This window comes from Candoia aspera, chromosome 3, assembly GCF_035149785.1.
Source record: "Candoia aspera isolate rCanAsp1 chromosome 3, rCanAsp1.hap2, whole genome shotgun sequence".
NCBI lineage: Eukaryota > Metazoa > Chordata > Lepidosauria > Squamata > Boidae > Candoia > Candoia aspera.
The window spans coordinates 85,701,148-85,726,593 of record NC_086155.1 but is presented as its reverse complement, the minus strand read 5'-3'; the positions used below and the strand labels follow the sequence as shown (position 1 = coordinate 85,726,593).

Sequence of the window (25,446 nt, the reverse complement as noted above, 5' to 3'; positions counted from 1 at the left end):
ATTCTTTTCTTTCTTTTCTCTTTCTCTTTTTTCCTTTTCTGCACCTTCTACTCTTCCTCTATTCTTTTTTTAAGTTTGTACTAGTTTTTACTACTGTAATTATAATCTTTAATAAAATTACTATAAAAAATCAAATTGAGGAGAACAGTGGAATATTTATTTTTAAAACAACAAATAATTTAAGTCACCAGGAAACAACATGCTAAGGATACCCTACAAAATACACCCCCTCCCCATCTCTGCCTTCCCTTCTCCCACAAATGCAGCGGTATTACTATTTCTTTTTCTTTGATGACACTTAATGGAAAGGCAAATAGCTCTTTTTTCCACTTGACATTAACTATCTGATTATTTGTCTCTCCAAAGAAAAGCTATGTTGTTTTCATAGGAGCTACACAATAAAGCACAGGATATTTCTGTTTACTGAGATATCAACTGGCATTTCATTGTAAGTAAGTGGTCTGGCTACTGAAAACTAGACTTCTTTTTAGTATCTCAAATCTCTCTCTCCCTCTCTAACTACAACAATAATAAACCAATTCTAAATCTTGCTTCAGTTTATTTCTTAAAGAAAACAAAGGTTTTTTTAAAAAGATATTCTAAAAATAAATAAATAAATAAATAAATACATAATCAGTGCAATATTCAGCTGTCAGTCTAGAAAAATAACAAGGGAAACACTGTCAGTAGTGCGGGATAATAAAATTTCAAGCTGATGTTCAGGCTCAGGCTTTAATTCTCATGCAACTCCCACGGTAAGCATATACTTACTTTATCACATGCAAGCTAGGCAAATTGAACTTCATCATTACAACTGAATTGTAAATATTAATATTTCATATTCTAACAAAACTCAGAACAAACTTAGCATACTAAAGGCATCAAGAATTCTTCATTTTAATATTGTTTTAAATTCAGTTTTGGAGAGGTAGGGGACAGGCTGGCTTGAAATCTTAAACTGTATCAAGTATTTTGTAAATTACTGTGCTGGATAGCAGACAAAGAAAATGGGCTTTTTATTCTGTGAGTTCAGTTCAACAAAAGCACTGACATTACAGATGATAGTGCAAGCCATTGTGCTCCAGATCTTAGCATTTACAAAAGAGAGACATGTGTCACCCACATTAGTCCCTATGGAAACACTACTAGTTGTAACATGAATCTGAGTATATTATGGAGAAATGCTATTTCTTAGCATAATTAGTTTGTTCATACAGGCAATGGTTCTAATTGCAAGCAACCTTTACAGGTATGTCACACCTTTCTTCTTACAAGTTACTCTGCATAATGCTTGTTACACACACACAGTGTTTCTTCAGGCTGAATTGGGCCTTAATCGTTTTCTGAGATTGTTAGATAAAATATTGCACCAGGCAAAGGCTACATTTGGAGGCAACAATTTTCAGCAATTTAACTTTATTGGAATGAGTTTCAAACAATTACAAATGCTACTTGGTCTCCTGCCTTTCCCTCCTCCAGAACTGCTTAGATTAACTGTGGTTTGTCTTTACCTGAAACTAGAACCTTTACTATGATTAGCTGAAGCAAATCAGCTTCATAAATTTTAGCTTCAGGTTGGCTTGTTTTAACCTTGATCAAGGTTCAGACTGCATTGCTAATAGTAGTTAATTTAAAACAGAGTTTCTAGTTTTGAACTTTTCCTCCTAGCAACCCTAAAATGGAATACCCAAGTTTCAAAATCACTCTGGCTCATTTTTGTATAAATAAACTATAGTTTATTGTCATGTGAACCAGGCCAATATATGTGTGGGGGTGAGAGAGACTAAGAGAATGCTTGGAGATTTCAGCTGAAATTGTTCCACGTATTTATTTCAACTGGGGAGATTTAATAAAAGCAACTGCTTCTCTGAGTTATTAAAAGTGACAGCATCACAAATCAAAGCATGTCACCAATAGAGTGAAGACAGATTTCTCCGATTAATCAGAATTACATTTTTACCGATGAAAGAAACAGCTAAAATCAAAGAAAATATTTCTGGCATCGTCCCTATGCATTTAATCTTCCTACTCCGTTCAAACTATTATATAATGAAATAGTCATTGTTTATCTAAAATTAGAATGACATTTTTGCATTTCTTATTACTTTATCATATAGGAAAAAAAATAAAAACAAAAATAATTTTGCCCAATCTCTTATGGCTGCAATGTATAGTCTAATAATAATAATAAAAAAACCCAACTCTCTGTTGAATTGTGTGATTCGTGTCCATTAATTTGTTTATCAGACAAGACATTTTTTATAGTAATTCCTGGGACCGAAGTGCATTGTTTTCCAATATCAAACCCAGGAAATACAGGAAAATGTTCATTATATTTTTCACTACCAGGCAGAGGAAACCTACTTTCTCTTGGACATAGCTTTTATTCCCCTGACCACCAGGGGAATTAGGAGTAGAGAGAGCAAGCAAGGGAGTTCCTGTTTGTTCCTCTTTTTGTCTCTGTTCAGATTGGAATACTGATATTGCTAGTTATTCCCCTTCAGACTGCTTCCTATTAGAATGATGAATACCTCTTCCTTTTCTTTACCCATATAAAGGCAAAAAGCTCCAATATACAGGTTTTCCACTGCAGCACATACCTTCTTTAATAAACTTTACTTGTCCTTTTCAGCATCAAGCGTCTGTCCCTAGGTACTCTTAATGGGCTTGGTTCTACTAATATGTGTATCCCCTGCTAAATATACGCCATAGTAAATGGGTGGAGGATTCTAACCTGGGTTACCTCAACATTTTCCTTACACTTTCAAACATGGAATAAAGTATCTAAGCAATGCCAGATTCCTGTTCATTGGTAGAAGAGCAACATCTGCTGCTGTTTTTCACGCATAGTCGTTCCCCATCCCAACAAACCGTGAGAGAGTAAGAATCTATGCCAGCTTCAGAGCTGGGGTAGATTCTGGACTGGTTTGGAACCACAGGGGCTTAGAATCCAGCAGATCTATGTCTCTCTCAGCCTTCCTCCATGCTAATTCCACCATCTCTACTGTTTTTTGCCCTCCTGATATTGCAAAGAGCCTTTCTCAGATGAATGAAGGGCTAGGAGGGAGTTTCCAGGGATAGAATGGAAGCCTTTGAAGTCTTTCATTAATAGCTAGACCTTTGACCAGTGTTACAATCAGCAATTTGTGAAATAGCAGTATCTTTGCCTCTATTTGGTGACATCTGGCTTCCCTACAATGCTGGAGAAACCTGATTGAGGAGCCATACATTATCAGCACTTAATAGGAATAGTGGAGCACATTTTAAATCTAGTGGTGAATCTGCCCAAACGATTCAAAATCCAGAGGTGGGCAGTATCTTTACTAAAACCACATAATGTTGCAAAATGATGTCAAAGTTTCATATTTTTTCACTCATGCTAGCTGCTTCTGCTGCTGCTGTTATTATTATATCTTCCATCAGGTCTTCACATCTAGTTGTGAGCAGAGCTGCTGTTTTACTCTGCAAGAAATAGCTGACAATCACTTCTCCACATCCCCAGCGCTTCTCGTAAATGTATGTGAGGTGTTTATCTGAAATCATTGTTGACATTCACTTAGGTAGGTGCTCCTTTGCACTCAGACAAGCTTTGAAGGCTAAAGCAGAAAGTGAAGTCCAATACTAGATATTTTGGAGGGGAACATGCAAAATAGATCCAAAATTTGCTGGTTCTTAAACTAGCATTTTACTCTTCATTTGTTGTGTGTCTTTATCAGAAATAATTAAAGAGACAAGGAAATGTATTTATGGCTGCTGTCATTATTAAAAACTATAAATCCTTTTATAGACAAATGAGAAAATGAATGTAATGAATTTAAATGTATATATCTGTATTTAATTTAATCATGTTTGATTATTTTTCCCTAGAGCCTTGCCACCTTTTGAGGTGGTGCCCCTAATTCCTCAAATTCTAGAAGTGCCTAGGAGGCTACAACCAATGTCTATCCTCTGAAGATTCACAAAACTTGTTGTGGACTGCAAGCACTGGCATGTGTGTGCCAACCACCACCAAAATTTTGAATGGCAAACTTGCTTAAAAAGATGACACATTTAAAAAGTTGATTCTAGAAATGTTTCAGAAATATTAATTTAAGAAAAATAACATTTCATCTAGCAATGCAAAAAAAAAAGGAGGGGGTGCCTTTTTTCAAGTAATTCCTCAGATTCAGAATTAAATTAGGTGATTATTAAGACAAATTATATTAAATTCTCAGTATTTTCTCCCATTCATGTACAAATCAGATCCTTGCTATCAATATAGGCTTATTGATGATTAATCCTAAGGAAGAAAAGAAGGATAGGTGCAAAGGCATCTGGAGGGAAGGTGAAAGGGGGAAAATCATGAAAGCAGCATTGTACCATAAGCTCTGCCCATATTGTAACTTTGTGAGATTGCACACCTGTATGAAATGGGCAGAGCTTGCAGCATATTGCTGTTCTAGCATTTGTTGAAAGCATAAAATTGCCTGGATGGGTGATGGGAGTATAGGTCTGTAGCTTTCCCCCTTTCATATAATAATCTAGGCCCATGCCTCAGATCTTTTAGTCATCTATCTTTCTCCATGGAAATGTCTCCCACTATTCTTCCAGATTCCCAAGGATATATCCCTATGGGGTTGTTTGGAGCTTCTTTCTCAGTGCATATAGCAATTCAAGGGAAACGGATTTGTACTGGGACCATGAGGAGAAGGGACTCAAGGCCCCACTTCAGGGCTCACTATAGTCAAAGGAAACCATATTATATCCAAATTATTGGTCCATCTAGTTTAGTATTGTCTATATCATTGTTTCTCAACCTTGGCCATTTTAAGATGTGTGGACTTCAACTCCCCAGAATTCCCCAGCCAACATGCTGGCTGGGGAATTCTGGGAGTTGAAGTCCACACATCTTAAAATGACTAAGGTTGAGAAACACTGGTCTATATTAACTGGCTACAGTTCCCTAGAGTAATATCTTCCCTGTGACCTCTATTAATGATTTGGAAGCCATTATGATGTTGGAGGGTTGGCAACAGCAAGAAAATCACATATCACAGGCTCCTCCAATATACAGTGTCGACAGTCATCCCCTTTTAGGAATAGAGGTTAGGTTTAGGTTTCAGTGTATTCCTATGTCCTAAATGCAGCATTTTCTTTTTTTTCTAGAATAGTGGATGATAGTGGAATTTTTACAAATGACAGAACTGGGGAAAGAATTAGGATACCTTCTCCAGCATTCGGTAACCTTGCTCTAGGGCAGGGATCTTAAATTCAAACCATCACGACTGCCACATGAAGACTAGTTCTTTGCCCAAGGACCACAACACTAAAGCTTTTTTCATATATTGATACACAATTCTCTAGGGTAAAGTAAATGTAGAAGGACTGCTGCATATTTTTATGTATAATGTAATTTGCCTCTTAGAATATTCTGTTGAAGAGCAACAGAAGGCTGAGAATTTCATTTTTTTCACATATGACATTTCAAACAATTATACAATGGCAGGGAAAGTCTTATGCAGACATTCCCAACCTGGTGTTGAAGTCTATCTTGAGAATATCAGACTGGAGGAAACTGGTCATATGGCTGAAATCCAGGTTTTTGTTTCATGGAATAATACAAATGTTCTTTTTAAATCTAATAAACTAGGATAAGACAATAAACAATCATAGGTCTTGGGAGAGGCAGCACTGCAAATGTACATGTGATTTCTATGAATGGCAAAGGAGGATCCACATGATACAAGGCACTGCACTGGTGAAACAGTATCAGTGGAAACTAAAGAGAGCATAGTGGTAGAACAGAAGCAAACCTATTGGAAGATGGCTAATGGAACATGGATCAGCAGCTTTGCAAATATGATGAATAGCAGGAAACACAGTAGTTCTGGCTGCTCTTACAATGTCTTAATTAAAGAATTGACTGCTTCAGTGACACAGAAATAATTCTGGCTAGACTACAATTATAATACAACCTTCTGGGCAACCCCATGCTTGAAAAGTCAGGGCTGACCTAGCTGAACATTAAAAAATATTGTATGTAACAGGGAAGGGAACATCAAGAAAATGTATTTTGATTTCAAGCCATCTTGGCATTTTTTTCTGGCTTCATCTCAGTCCTGTGTGTAACATGGATGATCATTGTTTTGAGAGTATTCTAGACAAGAATATACAAGGGACATTAAGAAAACACAATATGATTGTGCTACAGAGCAATGAAATTATTTCAATCAGTTGTACAATAGCTCATGATCATGTTTACATGCCATGTTAAACCTTTTAGAGCAGAAGTGGGCTACCCATTGTCTTCCATATGTCTTCAACCGCAGTATAGCCAATGGCTATGGAAGTTATAGTACAAAACATCTGGAGGGCATCAGGCTACATCCTTGCAGCCACAATGGCTTATGACAAGGTACAAACTCTTCTCTCCCCCTTCCCCTCCAAAATACCTTCTTGAACTGCCATAGTGTCTCCAGAATGTGCAGTGCCAAGTTTGTTTTTTTGCATTTGGGTGAGTTTGGAGGGATTTTTAAGGGGAAAATAAATGATTTTAAAGCACCAATTTTACTTCTTAATAAACCCAACATCCAGAGTATCAGGCCTACTTTAGATCCCATTCCTACCCACTTTTAGAATATCGTTCTTTACTATAGCAAGTCCCAGTTTACACACTTTTGCTCTCTTGTCCTCCATCCATATTGACAGTAAGAGGATTTTTAAAGCAATTACTTTCATTTAAATTAACTATGGTTTATCATGATTAATTTTGTATTAATTTTATATTAATTGTGGATTGTTTTAAGCAAACCAACTTCACCTAGCCATTGATACAATAAACACATGCTTTCCAATATAACTTAAATGGAATACATGTAATACACATTGTCCAGTCATTCTGAGTGACTGGCCTATAAATGTGATCAATAGATAAGGCTTAAAGTCACAGTCAGTGGACATCCTTAATAAAATCCATCTGCTTTTACACTATTTTAATCATTTCTGTGGGTTGCTGGGTTATCATGCTAAAATTTGTTATTGAGAACTGGGTTCATCTTTGTCTAGAAAGGGGAAGGCTCCTGCAACCCAGAAGAGCTGACTGTTAGAGCATAGTTAGTGATTGGAAAAATCCAATCTAACCTATTTAAACATCTGAAGCATAGTTAAGAGAGAATCCCATGAAAATCTATACCATTATACCTGTGGCTGGCATCACAAATTCCAGGGATATCAAACAGATGAATTGGGAAAAGGGAAGGACATCTGAATTTAATTTCCTGACCTTTGACCAAAGGCTGATCTTAATCAACTTAAAAGATAGACATATATACACTACATTATACAGTGTCTTGTACATAGTAAATAGGAAGTTTGCCTACTGCAGGCCACAGGACCTAGATCTTGCATAATCTAAAAAAGTTAAGTATGATTGGATCTTGTTTGTAGTTGGATGGGAGACCACTGGCTATCTCTGTATTGTTGGCCAGAAAATGATATGGACATGTCTATGAAAGTAGACCTCATAATGAAGGAAACTTCAGCATTTTATTTTTAGGGAAGATTTTTGATTCCCAAAGAACATATAATTGCCAGTAGTGCCCAATGTAAATGACAGCTTGTTCTTGAATGTATGATCACTCATTCACAAATAACTAGCTTGAGAGTCGGTTGGGACCCTGCATCCCCTGCATGGGAATAATAAAGTTTTACATCATTCTCCTCTGATGCTCTCCTATCTAAAATGGGGAAAACAATTCAGTGGCTCTAACAGATTGGCACTAACTATTAAGTGTTCAACAGAGAAGTGCAAAAGCTGAAGTTCTTTTTGAGCCTATCTTGGAAAACTGTTATTCATGAATAAGAGAAATGCAAGCTGTACATTCTCAGAGGGGATAAAAAGGTATTCTGCACGTGTACAGAAGCATAATTATTTCATATTTCTGATATAACTCCTGCAAATTTGAAAATGGATCACTATTCTTATTTTCATATTAACTCTCTATTAAAAATAAATGGAAAGTTATTTTCAATGTGGACAAAAGACCACAAGATTCATTACCTTGTCCAGAGAAAAAGTTTTGGTGAGTGTAAATGCCCATCCTGCTTCAAAAGCTCTGCGGATCATTGATGAACTTGTAGTTGGAGTTGCACTGGCAAGGCCAAAAGGATTTGAAAACCTGAGACCAGCCATTTCTATGCTGATGTCTACCAAGTCCATCGGTGTATAGAAAAGAGGCAGCTGTGGTACAGCAGGTACTGAGGCACCATATAAAGACTGTAGGAATAAACAACAGAACAATTTAGCCACTTTATTCAAATCTACCCTTCCCCACATGAGTGTATATGAGGGGTTTACTTATTTAAGTTTACAACAACTCTACAGTAGGCTAAGAATCAGTCTTTGTCACTTCATGACTGATTTAATCAGAATCAAGAAAATCAGCCATGTGTTTATTCTTAAAAAATTGGCATCTCATTAATAAAATAAACCTCCCAAATAAATCCTTTTAAGTAGTTAATAAAGTGGCCTTGGCACATTGAATCTTTACTCTCAATGGGAGTATCAGGGTAACCCAATGACCAAGCCTGTTTGGCACTTTAAAATCTTGCCCAATATAAATGGAAAATTGGAGCTATAAAGCAGATTTTGCTATGGCACATATTTCCTGCCTTTAAGCTCTAGAAGGGAGACATTTTAAAACTATTTGGCAGCCCAATAGCCAGCCAGAATGCTGGCATGGAAGGGACTTGGAGATCATCAAGTTCATCTTAATTTATATAAGGAATGGTTTATGCTACTTCACTCTTTCACAAAACATTCCATTCCACTTTAATCAGGAAATAGTTTATTTTTCTCTTAAAGAACTGTATACTTGTTGTTTTTTTAAGAATAATATATTTTGCGTCATCTTTTACCTTTTAGAAAAAATAAGTGCACATAGAAATTTTAAAAATAGACAAACATTTCCAAGTATTCTGTAAAATACTTCAATGGAATTAAGCTTCTCCAGAGGCTCCTAAAATAAATAATCTCTAGGATGAAAGATTACAATGAAGGATCCAAATTTCTGGATTTTTACTTACATATAAAACCAGCAAAAACTGCAAAAGAAAAAAAAAACTGCACAAAGATATAAACCTAATATTTATGGGCAAAATTTTGCATCTAGTAATTTGTACAATTATTTCATAATGGTAAACAAAATGGTACCGCTAACTAACTAAAACACAAACCCAAGTATTTTTCTACTTGGTGGTTAATCTGTAATCCAATCTGGGGCTAATCAACCAAATCTCTATTGCTGCAGGAATGAAGTTTTTGCTCATGTGGTTAACCTCTATGAGATACATGTTTAGCCTGTGGTGCAGAAGAGCCATCATCACAATGTAATTTAAGGTTTATGCTTTCATATTGTAGTACTATTCCAAATTCTGCATTTTCTACTTTTATGATACGGAATTCATGGATAATTTGCAATTGCCTTTTCCAGTTGTGTTCTACTGTTGGTATCAACAGCAATCTGTCTATCACCCTGAAGAATAATTCCTAAAAAAAACCCTTCAAATATTATATTATACATATATAGAACTCCCATCCATCACACATTGTATTGGTATAACAGGGGTCAAATGACAGCATACATTAGGGCTTTTCCTCATAGCCACGTTAAAATGCAATCCACAGTTCCTGAGGTGGCACAAAAGTACGCTGGTATAAAACCTGTGGCCTTGACAGCCAAGCGCTATTCTGCTTCACTAATGAGGTGAGCAAGTGGTGCCGTCCCTAAAGATTTAATGTGGAATGAGTAAAGTGATTGATGGATTCCTCATCTTAGTTTTCTCTCCCACCAAATGTCACCAACCAGCAGGAAAACATCTACCAGTCTCTCAATAACTTGGAGTTGAGGTGGGCATACGTCTGAGGAGGCAAATCTTAACAGATTCCTCTGGTTTTGCACAAGAGTTCTGCATAGATGCGTTTAAAAGGAGGCTTTCAGACATTCGTTTGATTCTGTTATAGAACAGCGCTATTCTGGAGTAGTGTTAAACCTTTGTTTAAACGTAACCCCAAACTGGCTGACAGGATGATAATCTCCCTCTGTACTAAGCAAAAGTCACCTAGATCTGTCAGCTGGGAGCCACAACAGTCCAGAAGCCTAATGGGAGCATTAGCTGAACTTGGGAGGAGATGATTCTTTACCTACTAGGTTTCTGTTCCCACAGAGCAGATCTCTCAGATTCTCCCATAAAAGGACTAATGGAAGAATTTACTCACTCCCTATCAAATTAGCTTAGGCTCGATCCATGAGGTCTAAATCCAACACTTACCATATTAGGAGTATATAGTTTGTATAATAAAAGCATTCAGCTTCCTGGTCCATGGTTTGTGCCATACCCTAATTGTAACCTCGCCATAGGTAGTATCCACAGCCAAAATTGTGTTTGGAGAAGAGGGAAAATGCTACTTGAAAACTGGAACAGCTAAGTATGAATTTAAGCTGCCTCTTCTGAAGGAGGCAACATCAGGAAGACAAATTCTTTTTAAATGTTTAGTGGGCCATCTTCATGCCACAGTTAGAGGGACATGAACTTTTCATTTTTAGACAGATAGGATTCCTTCTGAAACATTCAGGCATATCCTGGTTCAACAAAGCAACAGTGAGATTCAGAAACTATAATTGATATATCACAACTTGCAATGAGCTAAACAGAGAAGAACAGTATTCCTCCATAGCTATAATTTCTTCTAGAGGTCCTTCTAGAGATAGTAGCTTTAGCTTAGCCATTTACGCTCAATCAAATCATCTCCTGCTTTTAAATATTCATTACTTACTAAACTTTGAAGCAAGATGTTAGTGACCTGAAAAGGAATGAAGGTCTGAACCACTTATTTTCATATTTCTTCCATATTTTTAATGAAAATAATATCAGTTGTAAACACTAATTAAAACAGAACAATAATAAAATAGTAAACATCTAAAAGCAAATCACAATATGCACTATAAAGCAGCAGCAGCATAGCAAGCCAAATCCTTTTAAAAACATTATTAAAATTCAGTGAAAGGACACTTTCATGGTTTGTTGAAAAATAAGCAGTGATGGTTCCCAGGGACCTATCCCAGGCTTCGATGCCACAGCCAAAGAAACTGTGACATCTAATAAAAACGATGAATATAAAAACGTAGCAGAAGTGACGTGGTGTGCTCTAGATGGTCTGTATGAGAGAGGGAGGAGTTACTGCCTTTTTAATGGGGAACACTACTCTCTGATCGCATAAGATCAGCAAATGAATACTGACAGTAGCAAGAAAGAGAATGAGTAACTGTTTCCATCTGATTAATTACTAGGAGTCTTGACTGGCAAATGAATAGCAGACAAAAATAACTGTAATGAGAGCCCACTGAAAGAGAAGGCTATACATTGAAACCTATGGTTCTCTGAGACCTAAAGTTTGTGCATCTTCTCTACTAGGTCAGTTTTCTGTATGCAGATTACAAAATTCAAGAAACTCAATTTATAACAGATTGCTGGAGAATAGAAAGTCGCAACACATGCCCCTCACTTTTTTTCATCATCTCACTTTCTCCATTATAGTGATAATTCTTTATCAGCTGAACACATTTACATTGCAACTGGCTTTGGGGAACTGCTTCCCCTTTTAGGTTCCCCATCTCCAACAGAAAAATTAATTGCTGCATTCTTGAAAATGGAGAGAATGGATTCCCTTGAACAGGGTTACTTGAGGGACCACCTTTCCACAATCACATCTTCCTATCCCATCAGATCTGACCGGAAGGGCATGCTGAGGGGCCTGTCCATGAAGGAATGTCATCTGACGGGACCCAGGAGGAGAGCCTTTTCTACAGCAGCACCAGCCGTCTGGAACGTTATCCCCCCTGAGGTGAGATTGGCCTCAACCTTGCTGGCTGCCTGAAGACATAGTTTTGCCAGGTGGCCTGGGGATCCGGTAATGTGGGATTGGAGCCTGCAAAGTGGCTATATTACAAGGGAAACTAAGTGTACTCTCCCACAGATTATGGGTTTTTAAATGGTTTTTATAGTTTTTAATGATTTTTGTTATGTTTTTTGTTATGTTTTGTATTGTTTTTGTTTTTAACTTTGTACACTGCTCAGTCACATATACGAGATGGGTGGCTATATAAATTTACCAAATAAATAATGAAATAAAGAAATAAATCTTTAATGCCTTCCTCTTATGTGTGAGTAATGCAATTTTGGTACATATACACAGAGGCTTACACTCTGAACATCAGAAATAAAAGGAATACCACTTTATAATTCTCACCTAAATGCCTGGCATATACAAATGCTGTATACTCTCACCCTACCTATTCAACTTGTACGCAGAACAAGTTGTACACAGCATGTCATGCAACATGCTGGGCTTGCGGAATCCAAGGCTGGAGTTAAAATCACTGGAAGAAACATTAACAATCTCAGATATGCAGATGATACCACTTTGATGGCTGAAAGCGAAGAGGAACTGAGGAGCCTTATGATGAAGGTGAAAGAAGGAAGTGCAAAAGCTGGCTTGCAGCTAAACCTCAAAAAAAAAACCAAGATTATGGCAACCAGCTTGATTGATAACTGGCAAACAGAGGGAGAAAATGTAGAAGCAGTGAAAGACTTTGTATTTCTAGGTGCGAAGATTACTGCAGATGCTGACTGCAGTCAGGAAATCAGAAGACGCTTAATCCTTGGGAGAAGAGCAATGACAAATCTCAATAAAATAGTCAAGAGCAGAGACCTCACACTGACAACAAAGGTCCGCATAGTTAAAGCAATGGTGTTCCCCGTAGTAACATACGGCTGCGAGAGCTGGACCATAAGGAAGGCTGAGAGAAGGAAGATTGATGCTTTTGAACTGTTGTGTTGGAGGAAAATTCTGAGAGTGCCTTGGACTGCAAGAAGATCAAACCAGGAAATAAAGCCAGACTGCTCACTTGAGGGAATGATATTAAAGGCAAAACTGAAATACTTTGGCCACGTAATGAGAAGGCAGGACACCCTGGAGAAGATGCTGATGCTAGGGAGAGTGGAGGGCAAAAGGAAGAGGGGCCGACCAAGGGCAAGATGGATAGCTGATATTCTAGAGGTGACGGATTTGTCCCTGGGGGAGCTGGGGTGTTGACGACTGACAGGAAGCTCTGGCGTGGGCTGGTCCATGAAGTCATGAAGAGTCGGAAGTGACTAAACGAATAAACAACAACAAAATGCCTGACAACACATTTGAGTGAACACATTCATACCTTATCTACACTTGCTCATTGTTATCTGAAACATCCTAAATGGTATGATGAGCAAATGCATTTACCTCCTACATCTTCTATAAATGACATGTTCCATCAATATCCCATTTTTCTGTACAAGCTTCCAGCACCCGTAACAATATTTCTCTGAACCTCTGCACCTAGCTAACTAACTTCTTTTTAAAAGTATCATCCCAAAATATTTGTTCTTCCTTCTTTGTACCTTCACAGCTTTCCTTATTCTATTATTTATTATTTAATTCTGTAATTGCATTATTTACAGTCAGTCACGGAGGCATATTGTATGAAAGTCCTATTCAAATTAAAATTGTATTACACTGCAATACATTATGCTGTGGCTCTGGATTCCCCAAATGACTGAAGAATATGTTCTAAGAGATGCACATATTCACCTTACAGAAGCAAAATAAACAAACTGGGGTGTCTAAGGGAAGTGAATTATTACTATTTCCTTTCTCCCCCTACAATAACTTATGTTCAAATTATCTCTGAAAAACTTGAAAGAGACAACTTCTGGCAAACCATACAAAAAAAGTTCACCTATTATTTGCCAAACAAGAAAAAGAAATGATATTATATGTAATTTAATACTAATAAACTGCCATTAAAGCTATGCTAAGATGCAGCTTGAATGGGAATTTCAGTGTCTGACCTATCAGTTACTTAAGTACTCAAGATCTATCTTAAAAGGGCAGAAATATCATACATTTTGCAGTTTCCTCATTATAGTCTTTAGATTTTATTTTATTCTATTTTATTTGCCAAATCAAATCTCGAAGTACTTCGGACTGGGTTCCCCCCAAATCTTACATCACAAACTCGAATTAAATCATGTCTTCTTTGAATATAAAACCTCCAATTCAAATTGAATCAGGACTGATTTGCATAAACCTAGTTGAAATGGGTTGGCCAAAAGCTTTTGCTACTTTGCAGACTGAAGAATATATAAGTACCAGTCTTCTTTGAATACGTTTTTATTTTACACAGAAGATAATTCAATACAGAGAAATATATACATGCATATGAAAAAGAAAAGCTGAGATGTTATCCCTACTCAAAATAAAATATAAATTACCACTCCATGATGACCTGCCTTTAAATTACAGCTGTCCCAAAATAATACCCTCAGTTCCAATAACTAAAATTGCAAGTGGCCCAAATACTGAAAAGCAATTGCCAAATTATAGTAATTGCCACCCCAGCAACCAGATTTACTGAAACCACACACCCAAATAAATGCCTTGTGGCTACCCATTCATCTAGCAGCTGGAAAGATGACACTTGACATTTGGAAACTTTCCTGTGAAGATTGCAGCAAGGCTTTTCCCATTAGCTTCATGGTGAGATGGTAAGGTCGAATAAGCTCCCTCAAAATCTGCAAAGGCCAACGGAAACACTCTAATATTAAGCATGCTTGATCTAAAATTCCAATTGACAAGCTATATGAGATTTCCTCCAATGCTTTTAGTATATTCCAGTTCCAGGGGAAATATGTGCTTTATTGTGCAGATCAAGATCCAACAAGGCATTTACCAAAAAAAAAAAAAAAAAAAAGCCACTTCAAATGAAAGGTCTGATTCATTCTTCACCCTGCACTGGCATTACCACGTGTTTACAATAGCAAACATTATAAAGTGTGAAGGGGATATGTCTAATAAATGTTCTGAAGGCTGATTATGCAATTTGATTGCTGGTGTAGCCCAGTCACATACTAGGATAAGAGAGTGCCTGAAACATTCAGCTTTTAAAGGAAGTGTTGGTTATATGCGTAATAAATGAAATTACTGAAAACATATTGTGGACATATGCTAGATGACAACAGCCAACTGTATCTCCATTGCATGTCCACACATGTCCTATTTGTGTGCTGCACACATTAAGATGTTCATTGGGGAAATATTTGTTTATTTGGCAAAAAAGCTTGCCAGATACTGTCTAAATCATCCTAGAGCTGCCTATTACAAAAGGATTTAAATAGTACTTTGTCTTTATTTGAATATCCCAAAGTACCTGTGGGCATCCCTTGAAATAGCAGGTGTATAAATGTTGAAAATGTTGTATATATGTGAGGTCTCTCCACCACATTCAGGACAATTTTGGCAGCTACTTATTTTATAAAACTCTGGTCTTAAATTTCTGATTTGAATCTATACATCTATTCAGTCAAGTGTGTTGTTCTAAATTAGAATTCCCTTTTTTAAAAAAATTGGCTCTTACTTTAACAGATAAAGTACACATGTATGTTCCTGATTAAGTTATTTTATTTGTTTTATCAGTTTCACAGTATTAATAGGAAGGATACCCCATACTTGAGTGGGGCACTATCAGAAACCTTTTCTCTTGTGGCTGTTAATATGTTTTCTACTACAGATTAAGGTTACTATGGTAACTAATCATTTTGGCCAGGTGAAGAGGTTGAATTTAGTTGTCCTCTTTTCGGATGTTAATTTTTGCACCTGGGGAGAAGAACTTGCCTGGACTTGTTTTAGTTTCAGTTTCCCTTCTGTGTAGGCATGTAGAGAGTTAAGCAGCTCTCACTGAGAGCCTGTAAATATGTTTGCTTTCTGTAAATAAAATTATTTTTATAGAAATGCCTGGTGTGTGACTTTTCTGATCTCTCCTGAGCCAAATGCTTTCTAGCACTCTGCCAACAGTGGCCACTGCTTACATGTTAACTTGTCGGGGCCGTTAGTGGAAAATGTTTAATGAATTACAGAATCAAAGATTTGGAAGGTGACATTTAAGACATTAAGTTCAACTCTACTCAACAGAGGAATCCAAATTAATGTGTCCCCAGTAATAGCTGTATATCCTCTGCTTGAAGAGGGTCACTAAAGGAGAGCCCACTATCGATGACTGGTTCCATGGGTTAACTATTCTTACTATTAGGGAGCTCACCCTATCCTTCAACTGGAATCTTGTTTCCAATAATTTAAGTTAAATTAAGTTATTTATGCCATACTCATGATGGTACCATTTTTTCTATGTGACATTCCTTCAAAGAGCAGAAGAATATAATCAAAATCATTTTAATCTTCTCAAGGTAAACATTCCCAATTTCCTTAATGTTTCTCTTCATATGACTTATTTTCAGGTCACCTTATCATATTGGTAACTTTCTCTGATTTTTTTCTCAAATGTTAATGCCCAGAACTTGTCAGGGCAGAGGGGAACTATTATTTCTCATGATCTAGAAATCATGGTTCTATTGATTCAGCCTAAAATTGTGCTTAATTTTATTGCAAACACATTGCTGACTCATATTCAGCTCATTGACCAGTTAAAGGAAGATATGATGGTTTAGGTTCTACTGTTAATCCTGGTAACTTCTCCACTGCTATTATTATGCTTTCAAAATGAATTGTAGAATAATACTTCAAGCTTTCAGCATTTGAAATCTGTGATATTTGCAATAATAAACCCTAGCTGCAATACTAACAGATCCCCCACCCCAAAAACTGTACTCTTATTTCAGTTGAGACTCATTTTAAAGATATTCATATCTACTGCCAGCTCACTTTCTATAATGTAAAACGATGGATTTTAATTATTGTTGTTGTTATTTGAAGCAAAGTCTAGCATGTATATAACAATGTTCTCATCTTAGAAGAAACCTACAGCATCTATTTTCTCCTTTTTTTAATCCATTTTCTTCTAAAGCTTCTGAATCAAAGTACTACAGATAGAGACTCTTACAAAGAATTCTAAACAAAAACAAAAAAACTTACAGAGACTGATAGCATATAGACAATCGATCTAATTCCACCTAAGTATTTTGCCTCAAAGCAGTTGGTACAATCCCCAATGAAAGGAGTACAGCTAGAGTCGGTGGAGAAATTTGAAGATCACAATCTAAATGCTGTAAATTACCCTATGAGCGATAAGCAAGGCTGCACCATCTTAAACATTTTAACCAAATAACAAATTACAGACTTCCTGGTATACAGTAACCAGTTTCTTCTTTAATACAATTGTTTAACTATGCATAAAAAGTTAAAACCTAACTATCTTTCTATGCCCAAAGATTCAATACAACTAGATTACAGTTTCATCAGAAATACATGCAAAACATACAGACTACTAATATTCAGGTGAAAATATTATACACAATAATTAAATTCAACTACGCATTTTGGAAAAGTATGCCCTCATTTTGGCTATTAGATGACATATTGGAGGCCACAAAAAACTGAACTGATGCCTGATATCACAGTTGTAGCAACACCCAACTGACTGTGGCTTATGTTGGGAAAGATAAGTAGGGTTAGACTTGGTTAGTACCAGAATGGGAGACTGCTAGAGAATACCAGGGTTGTAATCTTTATCTATCTATCTATCTATCTATCTATCTATCTATCTATCTATCTATCTATCTATCTATCTATCTATCTATCAAATCTAGTTACCACCCATCTCATTCAAAGAGTGACTCTTGATGAGAAGTTGAAAAAAAAATCCTAAAAGGAAACAATGGCAAACCAGTTCCATACTGTTTTCTTGGCAAACTACAAGGATACTTTGAGTTACTGAGAGCTCAGCCTAAAAGGAAAGTTTATCTACCCACAAGCTAATGGCAACAGCTATATATCTAGGAAATGCTATACATTTCCTTTATTAGCTTTTGGCTTGGCTTGCTATAATTTTCAGTTACAGCAGGTATAAAGTTCCTGAATATTTTAATTAATCTTAAAACCTCTTTTCCATTTTCCTTTTGTTTCTGTTTCCTGCTCATTTATGCCACTTGAATCATTTTGAACTCAGAGAATTGATATAACTTCATTATCCTTGTTTTCTTTTTACAAATGAAAATCATTCACCTACTCCTACAAACACCACAACTACCCTTTTCCATATCGCTCTGTCTTCAGTACGACTCCAACCTTCTCATCACATCATAAGCTCCTCCTATTGTTTTTCTCTCTTCTATTTGTGTTGTAGTGACACTTGATAATGAGAAGAAAGAGTCTGGCGCTATCTTAAAAATTATTTAAGGAACTGTATGGCTCTTATTTTTGCCACAACAATTTATTATCACACTCCTTAAAATAGTGAATCCCTGAATATATTACTATGCCATCTTTGCAAACTGGACACACACACACAAAATAAAACATATGTGTTGATACTGCTTCATCACAGCCCAAATAAATTATCCTGACTGACACAGAAATATGATTATCATGCTGTATCAAATAGTTCTGTAAAGGACCAATGATTTTTGTCATTATAATAATGATGATTTGGAAAGAAACAGACGTATCATTCTTTCCCATGAGGGCCAGATCTGAGATTAAAATGGAAGCAATATGGTAGCATGATCTAATGTCCAAAGAAAAGAAAATCACAAATCCCAATGAAAATACAGGGACTATAACCATATCAGCCCACTTATTACAATCTGGTGCTTCTAGATGTACAGGGACTGGTGTGGAATTCTGGAAGTTGTTGTCCAAGCACATCTAAGAGGCATCAGGGTGGAGATCAGTGAGCAACCCAATGGTTACTGTGACATCCTCCCCCCAAAAAACTTTAGGAAGATAAATAAGTGTTCTTGTAAATCACAGCATACATACAAATATAACTGCTAAAGCACTGCAGTAATTAGTGTCTTTTATACTCATATAAGATAAGCCCCATTCAGGCAATAGTAATAAGTGTAGCATTCACATGTGAGCAGCCTTTTCCACCTTTAAGTCATGCTATGTTAAATCCTGGGAGGCTGGCAAAGTCAGGAAACAAGAACCACTTGGATTTCTGGAAAAATATTTATTACTAGTAAGTTAATGTAACAGAATCTTGAAAGCCTCCCAAAGTAATTCTCCCCTACAATGTATACCTATACCTAATCTTGAAAATTAATAAAGCTTTATGAAAAAAAAAGATAAGACACTGTAATCTTTGTCACCCATGACCACCAGAAATGTCTTAAGTAAGAGATGCAATGTCTTAAAAACTCACCCATGTGGCAAAGTTTCTTGGACAGGAAGAGGAACAAATGGCCGTTGTGAGAAACTTGTCGTTCAATCACGCAAAATGGCAGCGTAGATGTTGGGAGGAAAAAGTGAGTTTCGAGCCCTGAAAGACTGCTTGTTCTATGAGTAGACCACAAACTGGTGAGCTTTTTTCAGAAACCGAGTTAGTAGTCTTGTGCATGCAAATAAATCAGGAATGAAATTTATGTAAATTTGGCAAATCCCCAAATTTATATTGGGCATCTTCAACATTTCTAGGTGCCTGCCATATAAGAATGGATTACACCTCTGCAAGATACAGTACACCTGTTCCCCTTTTCTAGAGATCTGATAACCTATGTAGTTATCGGTTATCAAGGCAGGAAGATCAAACACACATTTTTCCAACTTAGCAGACATCTTGTGTTGAGTAGGTGTTTGTGTAGGTGCTCTAACACATATCTGACCTGAGTAGAATGAAGAGAAGGATCTTCTGAAAAAAACTAACACTAGAAGGTACTCTACCACATATTTGTCCAAGGTATCTAAGGCCATCTCATTCACCAATCTGGAAAAGACCACAGGCAATTAATTAGACCAAAAGCACTACTGTGCATTCAAACTTGCCATAACAAGTTTCAAAGGCTGTTAAATTAAACATTCATGGTCTTCCTTCATCCAAATTAAATGGTAAGCTATTCTCAAGTTCAATTTGTGAAAATGCATGCCTTCTGAAGGTAATCCAACAGTCCTGAAATTAGAGACAGTAGATAATGATTTTTAATGGTTACAGAATTGAGAAGTCTATAGCCATGAACCCGTCTCAAAAAAGAATTATCTTTCATTTTATATATACACACACGCACACACACACACAGTATACAGCACAAACCTTTCTTCAGATTGTCATCTAGAAATTCCTTTAAAGTTGTTAACTCTTGAATAGACATCAGGTATTGCCATTTAGCTGGGATCTGGGCTCCAGGTAGCAAATTAATACTACAGTCATATGGCTGATGTGGAGACAAGGGGGCAGCTTCCACTTCCCCCAAAACATAGCAAAATCTGTATAGTTTTCTGGCAAAGGAGGAGGTTCAGACAGTGATACAGGTAGTCCTCAACTTACAAACATTTAACGATAGTCCACAGTTTCAACAGCCTCAGAATGTGTGGTTTATGGACCATAAAGCACTTCCAAGCATCGCAAAACATTGCACCACCACCCACCATGGTCACATGATCACAATTTGGGCACTTGGTGGTCACATGATCTTGTTTTGCGATGTCTTTTGCCATTTTCCATCAAAATATGCCCAATGGGGAGCTGGATTTGCTTAACAACCACTGTAAAAATCATCATAAAATCAGGTCTGGTCAGATGGTGACTTGACTTACAACCACGACGACTTAACATGTCCTGTTCAGACTATGAAGCAGCAAGACAGGGTTATTATCAAAAACACTCTTTATTAATGTAACTATTTACAGTAGTAAGTCTTCAGTGACCAAGAGGTAGGCTGGTTCTGATCAAGACCACCAGGGCAACAACGGGACAACCGGCAAGGTTTCAGGAGAAGGCTGTGACAAGGCAGCTAGGCAGGATTCACTGACTGTTGCTATGGAACTAGAAGTCACTAGGACACACAATGAAACTGCAGCTGGAAGTAAATGTCCGTGATCTGAAATGCCACCGAAACTAGGCTGGCACCTGGAAGTTAAGCGAGCCTGAACTGGAACCATGGGGCTAGGCTTGGCTCTGGAGGCTAGGTTGGGCTTGGCTGGATATTCTAGGCAAGGCTGAGAACTGGAAGCAAGGCTGGACTGAAGACTCGAGGCAAGGCTGCAGGCTTGAAGCAAGACTGGACTGGACTGGAGATCCTAGGCAAGGCTGGGAGCTTGAAGCACGACTGGACTGGACTGGAGATCCTAGGCAAGACTGGGAGCTTGGAGCAAGACTGGACTGGACTGGACTGGAGATCCTAGGCAAGGCTGGGACTTGGAAGCAGGACTGGACTGGACTGGACTGGAGATCCTGGGTGAGACTGAAGATCAGAAGCATGACAAAGCTGGACTGGAGATTCTGGACAAGGCTGGGACTTGGAAGCATGGCTGGAAGCACGCCTGGAACATGCAGAATGGTGACAGCGAGGTCCGAAGCTGGATGCGAGGCTGAGGTTGCTGGAATTGGCAAGAAGAAGATCCTCTGTGGCAGTGGGTGCAGGATACAGGTCTTGTTTGTTAGGAAATGTTGGCAGAGTGCTAGAAAGCATTTGGCCCAGGAGAGATCAGAAAAGTCACACACCAGGCATTTCTATAAAAATAATTTTATTTACAGAAAACAAACATATTTAAAGGCTGTTTGCTGAGAGGAGAGATTTTTCTCAGCTGCATATTCTCTGCAAGCCTACACAGAAGGGAAACTGAAACTAAAACAAGTCCAGGCAAGTTCTTCCCCTTAGGCAATGCAACCATTAACACGTGAAAAGGGGACAATTAAATTCAACCTCTTCACCAGGCCAAAATGATTAGTTACCATAGTAACCTTAATCTGTAGTAGAAAACAATATATTAACAGGAAACGCAAGTGCTGATTCCCCTCCCCCTACAGACGAGGTTTCCAACACAGGTAAGGACTCTTCTGCTGGGGCTGCAAGCTTGAAGGATTGGTTCTCTCCAGCAGCTTGCTCTTCGTGCATCTGCCTTTTATGCTGATCCCTTGCACGCCTATTCCCTTCTGCAGCCAATCGAGCTGCCTTCTTCTTTGCGCGCTTTTCTGTATGTCTTTCGTGCACGCTGATTGGAGGATTCAAATCCTCCTCCAAAGACTGGGCAATCAGCATCTGTGACTTTACCCGTGCTGCTGAGTCATTTCTGGGTTTTGCTTTCCCGGTTTCTGCCTGGTAAGTTTCTGTTTCCCCTTCTGACTCAGAAAGAGTTTCATTTTCTGAGTCAGAGGTTGGCTGAAACCTCACACAACAGTGGAAATTCTGGTCTCAGTTGTGGTTGTAAGTTGAGAACTACCTGTATGGGAAAGAAAGAAAAGAATCCAATGCCTGTAAATAGACAGGCATTACAATTGGTGCTGTTGACATGGCTAAGAGAGAAACCTTTGCTCCAAGTGAGTATCAGGATAATATGTTTATAGCTGTTCTAAATCCCAGTTGGGACTTGTAAGGAAGCATGTATGCAAGAATTCTTCATGGACATTTATTCTTAGCTGCAAAGGAGTTGTAGATTGCAGGACTTGAGAGGACTGCCATTGATTGTCTCCATTTGTATGGGCTTTTCCAGCAGTTATTTGTTCAAGCCCAACTGCAGCACAATTGCCACATTTATGAAATCAGCAGTCTCTGCAGAGTCAAAAAAAAAAAAAGATAGCTGGACTTCTGAGCCTGTGGAGGTGCAAAGACTAATGGGAATTATAAAATGCAATTGTCTGGTGTTCGATGTCAGAGCTCTCTTTAATTATCTGAGGCCCTCCTACTAAAGTCAAAGCTTTGGAGCAATTCAGGTATTAACTCATGAGGTGTCATAAATCTACACAGGAGCCACACTTTTTAGCCAATTCAAAGCAAGGAAGAATAGTGGGGCAAGCTGCTGCTAAATGATCAGTTCCACTGTCAGAATGGAGTCTGACTCTGAATTGGAGGAGGGGGAGTTGGAGTTGAATGTTGGTAATAATGATAAAGGTGGGAATTTTGAAATAGAGCATGATTCAGCAAGGTGGGAAAGTCCAGAACTGTGGATTGGTGAGAGCCAGGAGGCAGATTCGCCTCCGCCTATGAGTGCATGAGAAAGGCAAGCTGAAAAGTGCACCAAGCAGAACGAAGCCCAATTGGCCAGTGATGAGAAATGGCGAGAAGACAACAGAATAAAAGGGTGCCAGTGCCAGGAACGGGTTGCTGGAGACAACCATTCACTAGAAGCTCCGTTGAAGCCTGCATCTGTTGATCTCCAGTCCGATCCTGCACCTTTAACTGCCAAGTTAATGAACTCTGAGCTGGTCCGTACCTGTGAAGACTCAGAAGCTGCAACTGAGTCCTGCCTTCCAAAACCAGACCATATGATTAGCGCCGCTTAGCTGTGTTCTTCAGTCAAGCTTTGCCCTGCCTCTTCACTGCTTCCTTCAGCCAAGTCTTGTCCTGCCATTTCGCTGAGTTCTTCAGCCAAGCCTTGTCCTGCTGTTCCACTGCATTCTTCAGCCAAGTCCTGCTCTGCTGCTCCACTGCATTTTTCAGCCGTGCCTTGCCCTGCTACCTTGCTGCATTCCTCAGCCAAGTCTTGCCCTGCCACTTCGAGGTATTCTTCAGCCGAGCCTTGTCCTGTCACTTCATTGTGCTCTCCAGCCAAGTCTTGCCTGGCTGCCTTGCCTCGTTCCACAGCCGAGCCGAGCCTTGCCATCTCATCATGATCTCCAGCAGTGTCTTGCCTCATCAGCTTGCCACATTCTACAACTGAACCTAGCCTTGCCCAGTTACTGCATGCTACACCAGAACTTTATCCAACAAGGCTCCAGAGATCCACAGCCCAGATCTGTTCTACCTCCTTGTCGGGATGGGACTGAGAGACAACTAATACTGTTGCCACTTGAATTAAGTTCTAACTGGTGTAAACAATTGTGAATTTGTAAATAAAAAACACTATTCTACCTCCTCCTGGTCAATTCATACTCAGAACAGAACATCCACCACAGTAAAAACATAATCTGAGGTCTCAAACTTGTTGTTTATCTGCTCCAGACAGGGATCTTTTCATTGTCCCTATTTGCATGGCTGCGTACCATTGGAGTCTGAGGAGAAAACTGGGGAGGGAGAAAGGGTAAGGAAAGACTATGAAATCATCTCCCTCTCTTATTTTTTCCATGCCTTAAGTCCTCTAGCCTACCATCAATCACCACACAATGTTAAAATAACTCTTCCAAGGGCTCTGGTGTGCTTTGTCTAATTCATTCCTCAGTTTCTTGGAAAAGTCTCCTTGAAACTGGTCAATCAGAGCCACTGGTCAATCATTCCAGGTCACATTGCTGATATACAACCAAAAATCTGCTATATATTCCTGTGTTTGGCATTCTCCTTGCCACAATTTACAAGTCTCCCGATTAGCAGTTAATCACCTGTTGGGGTAAACAAATGCAACTTTGAACTTCTGCATAAAATCTTAATAGATTCTATTATTGCTTTCCATTCATAGAAACTGCCCATCTGCCTACTTTAAAAGGCTGAGAACGAATGCCACCTTGGTTCAATTTGTATGGAACTCTCCTAGCCTGCCCAACATATTTATTTATTTATTTCCCAAATTTATATAGCTACCCATCTCACATATTTGGGTGACTTATAAGCAATTAAAAGAAATATAAAAACTGCAAAAAAGAACAATGCAATGATTAAAAAACAAGGAAAAGAACAAGCCCAGTCTGAAATGATCAGGACAGCCACTGCACCAACTCTACCACATCACATGAACCTTATGTCTTACACGCATCACAAGTACGTTAAACTCGGATTGCCCTATCATGCCCACTATTTGACCACCCACTACAGACACACCTTACTGGCTTACTACCACAAGGTACTGGTAAGCAACTCTTTGGTTTTAATTTATTATTTTACTATACAAAAAAGAGAGAAAAAATGAAAAATAAAGAAATAAAGAACGAAAAATTAAAAGAGGGAAAAAAGGAAAAGAAAAGAATAAAAACACATTACACTGTATATTACATACGAAAAATAATTTAGCTGAATTTTATATACGTCATGAAACGTTGCTCAGTCAGTATAATATTAACTGGCCTTTCTATATTATCAATAAAAAGCTGGTTCATAAAGATAAAGTAAACATATACTATTTCAACAGTCCAAAATTTAAAATCTGATACTGCACTGTCTTATAAAACTAAAGAGTAATCTTTGTTGCTGCCCTCAATACTTGCTAAATCCATAATTCATTATATACTTCCAGGTTTTTGGCATCTAATTCAAGGGCACACATCTTTATATCATATTGATGTTTGTAGCATCATATTAACTACAATATGGATATTAAACAAAATAGTGTATATACAAGACCATATCTTATGAGCAAGTATCCCTTTATTAAGTTTATACTTCTAACATAGTGAAGTTGATAGCCAACTCTTCTAAACCATACTCTGAAGTTTCAAATAAACATGACAAAAATATTTTGTTAGATTAATCTCCTCTTAAGTTCATAGAAATAAGCTT

At 37.9% G+C, this 25,446-nt stretch overlaps 1 protein-coding gene across 1 annotated transcript in view; it reads right to left on the bottom strand.

Annotated features, from left to right (window-relative positions):
* Window positions 1-25,446, bottom strand: part of DPYD (dihydropyrimidine dehydrogenase) — a 643,333-nt gene that overhangs the window by 269,516 nt on the left and 348,371 nt on the right. The window contains exon 13 of the mRNA XM_063298272.1: window positions 8,039-8,254. Coding sequence (XP_063154342.1) covers window positions 8,039-8,254 — 216 coding nt within the window. The remainder of the gene's footprint in view (window positions 1-8,038; window positions 8,255-25,446) is intronic.